A 10852-nucleotide genomic window follows, 5' to 3' on the forward strand; every position below is an offset into this window, starting at 1 on the left:
ACCACTGTATATTTTCCTTTTTATAAATAACAAAAAAAGAAATACATGTACATATACACGTGTGCTACATACGTATAGAAACTTATCAGCATTCATAAAAAACTACCAATAGTAGTTTTATATCTAGGGCATGGTTCTGGGGATATGAGTGAAGGAGAACTTTTACTTAGCACTCAAGACCTCCTGTAGGGTTTTAATTTTTCAAAAGCACATCCCACTTTCATATCAAAATTACCAAAAAAAAAAAAATTAACGACACTGTTTTGCCTGAGATGAAGAGTGGAACAGGATCCAGAATAATTTTGGAAGCTCAGGTTCATACTTTTCAAACTTTGCCAATACATTAAAACCAAAAGTCAAAGTAACCTTTCCTGTGATGCAACAGATTTATATTTACCCTCTGGTCTACCACATTAAGGGTGCTGAGTCCAGGGCATAAATAACACAGAATCAGTCCCCCACTCTAACCTCATTCTGGTCTGTCTCCTCCTCCCCATTCTGGTCTATCTGCTCCAGGCATATTGGCCCCTAAAGTATTCCTCAAAGGGACGTCCCTGGCGGTCCAGTGGTTAAGACTCCGTGCTCCCAGTGCAGAGGGCACGGGTTGATCCCTGGTCAGGAAACTAAGACCCTGCATGCTGCACAGCACAGCACCCCCCACCCCACCAAAAAAAAATACTCCTCAAAGTGGTTAAGCATTCTCCTGCCCCAGACCCTGTGCACTTGCTGTTCCCTCTACCCATAATGCTTATCCCCCAGATACTCAAAAGGTTCACTCTCTCACTTATCTCAGGTTTCTGCTCAAATATCAGCGTATCAGAGTGGCTTTCCCAACTCACACACGCTTGTGTGTATGTGCGGTATCCTACCCTTCACAGCACACATCTCCAGTTGATGTATTATTACACATCTGTTTTGCCTTCCCCAGTTAGACTATAAGCTACATGAGTGTAGGGAATTTGACATGTTCACAACTCCACCCACAGAATTTAAAACAGTCAATCAGTATTGAATGACTGATTACACATAGTTCATAAAATAAAAGTAACAATCTAAGGATGCGTGGATAGCAACAAGCAGAGCTGAGGAAAATTCCTTCTTCTGCTGTGTGGCAACGAGATCCTCTTACCGTCTGAAAGCACATTAGCTATATCTTGTACTAGTGTTTATACACTGTCTATTCTTAGTTTTTCATTATTTATCTCAAGGAAATTGATTTAGGCCTGAAACAACTACCTTGAGTAACAACTGGTATAGTGTTCACGGGAACTTTTGCCTTATTTATGCATTTTGATGGCTTGAAATTACCTAAGAAACTGCTGCTAAGAACAGGAAAGGATCCAAATAAATAAAATACTAGGGAAAATGTACTGGTGGTCTGCAAAGCAGCAACTTACTCCGTTCTACTTTTTTTCTGAACCTGGTGGCCACATTCAAAGGCTAAATTTTTTTTTTTAAATTTATTTATTTTTGGCTGTGTTGGGTCTTCGTTGCAGTGTGTGTGCTTCTCATTGCGGCGGCTTCTCTTGCTGCGGAGCACGGGCTGTAGGCATGCGGGCTTCAGTAGTTGTGGCACATGGGCTCTGCAGTTGTGGCTCGCGGGCTCTAGAGTGCAGGCTCAGTATTTGCGGAGCACAGGCTTAGGTGCTCTGCGGCATGTGGGATCTTCCCGGACCAGGGCTCAAACCCGTGTCCCCTGAATTGGCAGGCGGATTCTTAACCACTGCGCCACCAGGGAAGTCCCCCAAAGCTAAATTTGTAGATAGAAAGAGAGGCCCCTTATCTTCCAATCAGCACCTTTCAACTCTAGACAAAAGCTTAGCCCAACATTTGCACCTAATCTCACTTAAGGAGCACAAATAAGGTTTTTAAACCATTACTAGAATCCCTCAGTAAGGGGGAAAAATAAGTCATAAGAAAACAATGAAATATTCATCTATCTGTGAAGAAATGCTTATCTAGTTTATACTTACTAAAGCACACAAAGCCACAAGACCTAAAACTACAGAAGTCACAAAAGGCCAGGGTCTCACCTGTACTCCTTACCTTCAGAGCCTCTTGACCAAAAAAAATCTGTTTCTCTCATTTCCTTAATAGCTATAGCCATACAACCATTATTCACCACTAACTTACAGTCTATTAGTCCTCAGTAAGCTTGAACTATGCACCGCACAATGAGATATTTAGAGATAACTGGTTTTCTGTTTTGTTTTCGCTGGAAAAATGAGAGAATTTTTCTCTGGGAAAAGCTCTCAATAAACTGAATGGCCCATCACAGTTAATTTCCTTGTAACCAAATCTGTTACTATGGATAAGAGTCCAAGAAGCAGAGATGCTTTTTTTTTTTTGGCTGCGTTGGGTCTTCATTGCTTTGCGCAAGCTTTCTCTAGATGCAGAGAGCGGGGGTTACTCTTCGTTGTGGTGCGCGGGCTTCTCATTGCGATGGCTTCTCTTGTGGCGGAGCACGGGCTCTGTGCATGCAGGCTTCGGCAGTTGCGGCTCGCAGGCTCTAGAGCGCAGGCTCAGTAGTTGTGGCGCACAGGCTTAGGTGCTCCGCGGCATGTGGGATCTTCCCGGACCAGGGCTGCAACCCATGTCCCCTGCAATGGCGGGCGGATTCTTAACCACTGCGCCACTAGGGAAGTCCCAGAGATGCTTTTATTCAAGCGGGCAATTCAGAGTTATTCTGAGGCATGATCACTGAAGAGCCTAAGAAGCTAAGTCGCAATGGAACACTAAACATTTCTGGGTGATCCTAATTCCAGAGGGAGAGAGAACCACATATCACAGGGTGTCATGAGGCTTGGGCACACTTACCTAGGGAGTTACAGCCTGGTGTAGGACACTTCATATTGAAATTGTAGCTTTCATGGAAGCGGCGGCGCTTGGGGCGATGAGAGAGATCACTGCCCGAGTCCTTCAAGGACATGTCCTTGGCAATGCTCTCATCGTGAGAAACGTTGGGGCTGGAGATGTCTATATCAGACTCAGAAGAAGGGGCGTTTCCAGTTGGCGTTCGAGGTGGAGACTCATCATGATCAGCTGTATTTTTAGTTTCTAAAGTAAAAGCAATTGGTAGAACTCATGAATGGGGTTTATTTTATTTAGAGGGTTATTATATTCAGAAGAGCTTATGGGCTTTCCAAGATCCTCTTTCTACGATTTAACCAGTAACTTCTAGCCACTTATCTGCCATAAAACTGAATAGAAAATGAAGAGAAACTAATAACATCATTCCTCTTTTGCAACTTTAAATCCTGACTAAAATTCCATTTGGAGTTTACCTAATGCATTTTACTTATCTGTGTTTCTCCCAAGCCCCAAATCATGGGTAATCAAAACTGGATGGGAATAAATCTTTAAAAAACATTACCACCCCACTCTCCTTCCAGGAGATACACAGGATGGAAGGTAAATGAAAATAGTTCTAGATGACACTGAACAGACTTGGTGTGAGAGTGTGAATGGACCTGACTAACTCTAAATCAGGGGTTGCAAACCAAATGCCTACCGGGGCTGAGCAAGGCCAAACTGAGAGCTGATTGTCCCTCTCAAGGGGACAACTACTACTCAGTTCCAGCCAATTATTACTGTGGTGAATGGCCACCTAATGTTCCCAGAGCTTTCCATTTTTTAAAAGAAACTAATAACTCAGGTTTTTACATGAACTGTTTTGTTTTTTCAAATACTGGCAACAAAACTTTTTTGCTGACCAGACTTCCCTGGTGGTCTAGTGGTTAAGACTCTGCACTTCCACTGCAGGGGCTGGTGGTTCCATCCCTGGTTGGGGAAGTTACACATGCCGTGGGGTGTTGGCAGGCTAAAAGCCTAAAGCCTTTGGTCTAAGGCCTCTGATTTGGGCTGCTGAATCACAACCTCAATACTTTACCATTCCCCATTATTGATGGGTCACTCCTCTTCAGAAATTCAGAGATGTATTTATAGCATGGCTATAAGAAAATCTGCTTTAAGCCTTCTTCATCTGTGGGTAAGAGGTTCCCAGTCCCTTTTGCCTACTGCAGGTCCAATCAAATATACTCCAGCTACTCTGGACCTCAAGAGTACTAGAGTACCAAACTTGACCTCAGCAAGACACAAAAAAGGAATCAGACAAACAGCATTCACCTAGCTGAATTTTGTATTGGGCATCTATCTATCTGCAGTGGCTCCAAGCCTCCCTTAAGAGGAAACTGACTAGACCCTCTCTGTAATGGGTCCAAATCATACCACACCCACTCACCTCTATCTGAAAAGTCAACCACTTGCTCAGTTTCTGAGCCAGATGAACGAGTCTGCCGAAGAGGGTATTTTTTCGGAGTCACTGGGGTAGGCTGCTGCTGACTACGCGTCACTCTCCTGGTAGAATAAGCAGGCTCCTCAGTGCCAAAAGACTGCAAATTTCGAACAGGACTGGAATCTGATCCCGATTTTTAAAAACAATAAAACAATTAAAGAAAAAAGAAGGAAATCTGTTTTATTTCCCAGCGGTATGACTTATTAGGACGTAGGCCCTCCTCTTCATATTTCAAAAAATCCAACAAATCCTCAAAATATCCATTTTATTGAACTAAATATAAGCAAAATAGATCAGGTATAGAGATGCAATACAGCAAGGAATTAATAGTTTAGGCTCTGGAATCAAGACTGAACGTGATTCAATTCCACTTCATCATACTAACTAGCTGTGGCATCTTGGGCAAGTTAATCTCTCCAAGCCTCTTTCCTGATCTATAAAAAATGGGGAAAAACTAGTAGCATATTCCTCATACATTTTGTGTGAGAGTAAGTGGAATAATTCATGTAAGGCACCTAACACAATCCCTAGGTAGCTAAATCTAGTGCTTTATAAATATTAGCTACGTCCTCTCTTTCTTCCCTTACTCTAACCCACCAGAAAACAGATGCTCTACTACTAAAGGTATATCAATATACGAATATTTCCTTTCCTTAAGGATCTCTTTTTTTTCTTCCTGATTACCCTATCTGATACCCTAAAGCAAAATAATATTAGACTCGTAAAGGGCAAGGCAAGACTACAACTTTTAAAATTCTTTTGGATAGAGAAATCTATTCTGAAGCACCCAGTAGCCTTTTCTCATCTCCACTCTGATGACACTCAAAAAAGGAATAAAAGAAATTCAGAGCTAAAATTAAAGCATATTTTAATCAACAAAAAATCCTAAAATGTATATCTTACAGATTCTTCAAAGAAGAAAACTGAAATTCTCAAACTCTTGTGTAAAAGTTAGCACATAGCTAGGTTTTCAGTTTGCATACCTCCAGGGGGCTCCATTCACAATGTATTGATAGTCTACATTTTGCTTTAGAGAGGGTCATCTTACATGGACCACACTGTGAACGGTGCCCCATGGAGTTGTGCGACTCAGTGGTCATGAAGTATAACTAGAAAGAGACCCAGAGCTCATGTAATTCCTAGCTATTTTGAATATTTACAACTTTCAGGTGTCCAGGGCATGACCAATTATACTTTCTAAGAACACTTATGCCCATTCCTTTGCATACACTGTACCCTCTTCCTATAATAACACTTTCCCATCTTTCAACTTGTAAATTCCTACTAGATCCCACAAGATTTCCGTATCTGGGCTTCCACAGTACTCTATGCAAACCTCTCTCAGAGCCCGTTCCACAATGCATTACCATACCAGTTTACATCCCGAACTAAACTGTGAGCTCCTTGAGGGCAGAAGTATGATTTTTGTATCATGGTATTCCAGTACATAGCATAGTACCTGAATTATAGTAGCCATTTATCAATATTCCCATTATGTCAAAAGATAAAAACTTAAAAGTTGAGAAATCAAGAGACAACATCTATACTTCAGCTCAAACATTAGATTCAAAAATAAAGTAAGGGGCTTCCCTGGTGGCGCAGTGGTTGAGAATCTGCCTGCCAATGCAGGGGACACGGGTTCGAGCCCTGGTCTGGGAAGATCCCACATGCCACGGAGCAACTAGGCCCGTGAGCCACAATTACTGAGCCTGCGCGTCTGGAGCCTGTGCTCCGCAACAAGAGAGACAGCGATAGTGAGAGGCCCGTGCACCGCGATGAAGAGTGGCCCCCACTTGCCACAACTAGAGAAAGCCCGCACAGAAACGAAGACCCAACACAGCCATAAATAATTAAATAAATAAAAATTTAAAAAAAAAATAAATAAATACAGGAACAGTTGCTGAGAGAGAATGTTCCCACTTTCTTGCTTGAAAAAAGAGATGTTTTTCTCTCATTTTGCAACATGCTTATACAAAGCACTAACCAAATCAACACTGTTTAAGTGCTCTAAGTATAATTAATCTAAATATAATTTTTCCCTCTTAATTTATTATCGCCTGTTGATCATCAGCTTTCTGTATTCATTACAACTTTCCTTCTTCCCCAGGGAATCCCAGAGCAGAGCCAAGAGGGTTTAAGGGTACCCTCCAAATCTAAGCCCAGATAGCTAATTGCACTAGAGAACCTTCCGACACCAAGATTCTCTATTTTTTACTACCAAAGCAAAATTCTCGGTATTTACAATTGATAGTTAGGTCAACTATTTGTATTTATTACCTGAACTTGACTATATTACAGAATTAAACGTGGTTTTAAAAGTATTGGGGCTCCTATAATAACAAGTTCAAGAGACTATTTTAAGCCCCTAGGCCTAAACCATTCTAACGAAAGTGAAAAGACAGCATTCTCATTTTACTGATAGGGAAACTAATCTATAAAAAATTAAATGACTCAGGACATACATGTGTCACACACCTATTAAACCAGACATAGTTCCTTTGGGTCTACAAATTGGACAGTACCCCCAACAGAACCATTTTTTAAAACCTGATACTTCGCAGTCATTTACTCTGCATTTTACCAGATTCTGTCATCAACATCAAGACATGGGACCAGTTTCCACAGTAACTAGCACCATAATGTGATGTCCAGTCAGCTGTGAGGTGTGGTCAGGAAGAAGGAAGCCGCCTTTTACCTTGGGAACTCTGGCTTAGTCGGGCTGAGGAGCGGGTGACTCGGGCAGATCGCCGGGATGTGCCATCACTCTCTGAACTGTCTGTGTGCTCGAGATCTGTAGAAAAATCGGAATCTTCGGTTCCATCTGAACTACTGCCTGCATTCCTCTGTAACACCATAGATCCAAACATTAGCACAGAAACATTTACTCTGTGGGTTTGAATTAACACTGGAAAAAAAACGAACTGTGATACTGAAAACACCAAGTTCAAACCTAAGAAAGGATTCCACAGCCAACTTTCCTTTATTTAGAGCATTTAAATGAAACAACCTACAAATAATGCACCCTTATTAAATAAACACAGAAAGAGAATTCTTACTGTATTATCGTTAATTCTGAAACAAGTCCATCTGGAGGTCAGTACCACAAACTGGAAAGTATTCTACTCAAAACAGTCTGGTTGACATAACCATGTCCTTACAGAAAGTCCAGGGTAATGAGACAAATGTTAGCACTAGACCCCATTGAAATTCAGAGTAGCTTTTGTACAAAGTCTCCATGAACAACTATTACATTTTTTAAAACTACACACTAATTCAAAATGTCATGGTCCACAACTCTGATCCCAAAAGAACTTAAGGAGAAAAAGAGTAACATTCTTCTTTCTTTTCTACTTTTGAAGTTTCTCCACATGAATGGCAAAAGTGCTTTAAGAACGGGGCGGGGGGGCGAGCGGCTTGCACATGAAGACGCATAGATATACAAAAACAAAAGGTTTTAAAAAATCATCTTTTCAATTAATAATTGTCAATTGTTAGCCTCCTGAGGCATGATTAACCATAAAGATAACTTTTATCAACTGAGCATTAACACTATACCTTTTACTAAACCAGAAAGAGAAATGTATTTGCTAAAAAATAAAAAAACACCAAAGTTTCAAATTACAAGTCCCCAATTCTTTATTCAAAACCCTTAGGACCAGCTGTGTTTAGAATTCATAACTTTTTAGATTTTTGGAAAGGGAATAATTTGCATATATCCTGCAAATAGCACCCTTTCTGCAGCAAAATATGTAAACAATCACACTAAATGAGACACACGAAAACTCAGGACAGTTTAGGACAGGTTTTGCCACCAAATAAGTTACTAAAAAATTTACATTTTCAAGAGCTCTTTGTATTTGGGAATTGCAGAAAGGGGACTGTGGGCCTATTCCAAGGCACCAGTACTATTCCTGCATTTGGTGAGCCTTAACATAAATACCACCTATCAATGTACGTCATTTTAGGAGACATTAAAAGGTGTAAATATTTGAAAGTCTCTGTGAAGAGAAACATTTCTGCAGAAATGAACAAGAATACCACCCAACTTTCCAAATATTTCAAGTCTAATCTGCCCAGATAATGAGTGGAGGCCCCAGAGAGGGTCACAGAAAATTGATAGACTAAAAGGGGAATCTTAAAGGTCATCTAGTCCAATTACCCAGATATCTGAATCTCTGATCATCTCTGACCATCCCTTCCTGGCTTGACCGTGGAACTCAGTTCTTCTCTCTGGCTTTCACCAATCTACTTGCCATCTTATTCCAGAACAGACTTAATTGCTCTCCCACTTCCTTGACGTTAAGCTTTGTATATTACTGCCAAGTAGAGAATTTACTAGATCCTTCTACAGTTATTTATATGTCTGTTTTCCCCATCAGACTCTGATTTCCTTAAGCCAGAGATCATGTCTAATTAATTTCTGAATCCCCAGCAACCAGCACGTAGCAAGCAGTCAATAAACGTTTGTTGAACTGAATTAGATTTGTTCTGTAGTCCTGGCTCTGCCATTGCCTAATTGAGGAACTTGGGGCACTCCAATAAGCCTCTGTTTAGCTGAGAAAAGAAGGGATGGGAGTGTCCATAGGTGATCTCATAAGTCCCATCTAATTCTACAAAGTTTCTGATCTTACGAACTGCATTTTCTAGGCTCTGTCCAACTAAGGAAACAAGGAATAATTACAGCTTAGGAGCAAAAGGCCAGAGTGAGATCCCTTAGGAGTGGGCGCTGGTTCTCCACCACCCAGTCCTCTGCTTTGTTGTGTCCCCCGCGGGGAAAGGAAGGATGCTCCAAAACCCCGCCTCTCCTCCTATGAGCATCTCCAGACGGAAGGGAGGGGGATTCGTGCCACCCAATCGCGGCCCCGCTAAACCGCGCCCCCACAGGACAGACTGCCAAGCCCAGCCAATCAAGAGAAAAGGGATCGTTCTCTACCGCCAGTCGGAGAGCGGTGGGGCCGGGCCCAGACACCGCCCCCACACGCGGGGAGGTGACCGTTGAGCCCAAATGGGCGGTGTCACCAGCCAATCAATATGCTTCTAGACGTTTCAGCGACCAATTAACGAGAAGAACGCCTCCGAGCCAGGCAAGCAGAGGGCGGGAATAGTTGCAAGCATAGGCCGAGGCCAGGATCGGGCCCACATTTTTCTGTTGGGTATGGACAGAAGAGAGGGTTGCTGAGCTAGGTTCGGGGTAGCGGGAAGTTGGAAACCAACCACTGTGAGGCGTGGCCAACTGCGTCACGTTGCTCAAAAGACTGTCCTTAGAAACCCGCCATCCCTCCTGTCCCGTTCCTCTCACCTTCCTTCGCGGCATTGCCGGCGGCTGCGGCCCGACGGTTCCGATTCGGGCAGCGGCGGCAGCAGCAGTAGGAACGGTGGCTCCGGCGGGCTCCGTGGCGGCCTCTGTAGCAGTCCCAATCCTGCGTACGATCCCAAGTGCCTCCTGCTTCACAGCGTCTACAACCTTCTGCGCAGGCGCCGCGGGCTGAGGCGCTTTTTCCTCTACTTCCGGCTGGGGTTCCCGTCACCTGACGTTACGGGTCAGAGAGGATGCTGGGAGGTTCGTTCCTCTGGTGAGGCTACTGAGCGCCATTTTGGACTTGGTCAGGAAGTGACACCGATGGTGGAAACCGGGGTGAGCAGTGTTTAGTTAGGGGAATGGCACCCTTTGTAGGCGTGGCTAGCCATTCCTGTTCGGGGCAGAAGCCCGACAGTTGAAGTTAACGGTTCTCATCTTTACCTTGGGCAACATTTCCCTTCCCGGTTGTTTTAATTTACGGAAGTCGGGGAAGGAAAGCCCCAGAATCCATCAGGTTGCTGAGGCTTAACCCCTTCGTCGCCGAATTGGCTAAAGGACGTTTCCGTTTATGACATAAACTCAAAGTTGGGAAGGGATATTTTGCGGACGAAACTATATTTTAACAGCCATCCTGTGTCTCAGAGTGGTGAGAATGGGGGCTTGTGAAAGGAACGAAAGGGTAGCGTCTGTCATCGGGAAGTTTCTTGTCTGGTAGAGGAGACATTGTCCTTGTCCTTAGCGAACAGCAAGTAAATTAATCCGTTCACTCGCGAAAGGAGACAGAACCATTCTCCAGAAGCTGTAGCTCCAAAGAACTGCCAATTTAGTTCTGTGGTGAGCACATTCTGTACGGGTTTGAGAGCCTTGGGTGGCCCGCAGGGTGAGAGTGTGGGTGTTTGTGTGCGCCATACCAGAGCCGGAGAAGCATTGAACCCGTTAGCCCAAGTGACCTCTCGAAATGCAGATGCTTGAGCCAGGAGTTGGGGGAAGGGGGAAGAGGAAGGAATATTTTTAGTAAAGCTGGAGCTCAGAAAGGCGTTGATTTTTAAATAATAGTGAGAGCGCCTTGAAAGGAGAAGTTGTGGAAGATGTAAGGCTAGAAGAATCATAAGAAAAGGCTGGGAAGTGGACAGCAGGCATTGAGGATTTAGCCTCGCTGGAAGAAAAGCCTTGATAAGACCAAGGCTTGGCCCAGAGAGCAGGGGTGGAATCCAGGCCAGCTCAGTCATTAAGTTAGGATCCTGGACCCCAGTTTCACC

General features: G+C 43.4%; 1 protein-coding gene across 3 annotated transcripts in view; it reads right to left on the bottom strand.

Annotated features, from left to right (window-relative positions):
* KAT7 (lysine acetyltransferase 7) overlaps nt 1–9784 on the bottom strand; it is a 31639-nt gene extending 21855 nt beyond the window's left edge. For 2 of the 3 annotated variants that reach the window (XM_068529663.1, XM_068529662.1), the window contains exons 1-4: nt 9594–9735; nt 6990–7137; nt 4241–4417; nt 2818–3057 (exon numbers count right to left, since the gene is read on the bottom strand). In XM_068529663.1, coding sequence (XP_068385764.1) covers nt 2818–3057; nt 4241–4417; nt 6990–7137; nt 9594–9608 — 580 coding nt within the window. In that variant the 5' untranslated portion in view covers nt 9609–9735. Of the gene's footprint in view, nt 1–2817; nt 3058–4240; nt 4418–6989; nt 7138–9593 lie in introns of all 3 variants that reach the window. The other variant, XM_068529664.1, reaches the window with a different exon arrangement.
* Nucleotides 9785–10852: the final 1068 nt, after the last annotated feature.

This window comes from Eschrichtius robustus, chromosome 20 (assembly GCF_028021215.1).
Source record: "Eschrichtius robustus isolate mEscRob2 chromosome 20, mEscRob2.pri, whole genome shotgun sequence".
In the NCBI taxonomy this organism is placed as follows: domain Eukaryota; kingdom Metazoa; phylum Chordata; class Mammalia; order Artiodactyla; family Eschrichtiidae; genus Eschrichtius; species Eschrichtius robustus.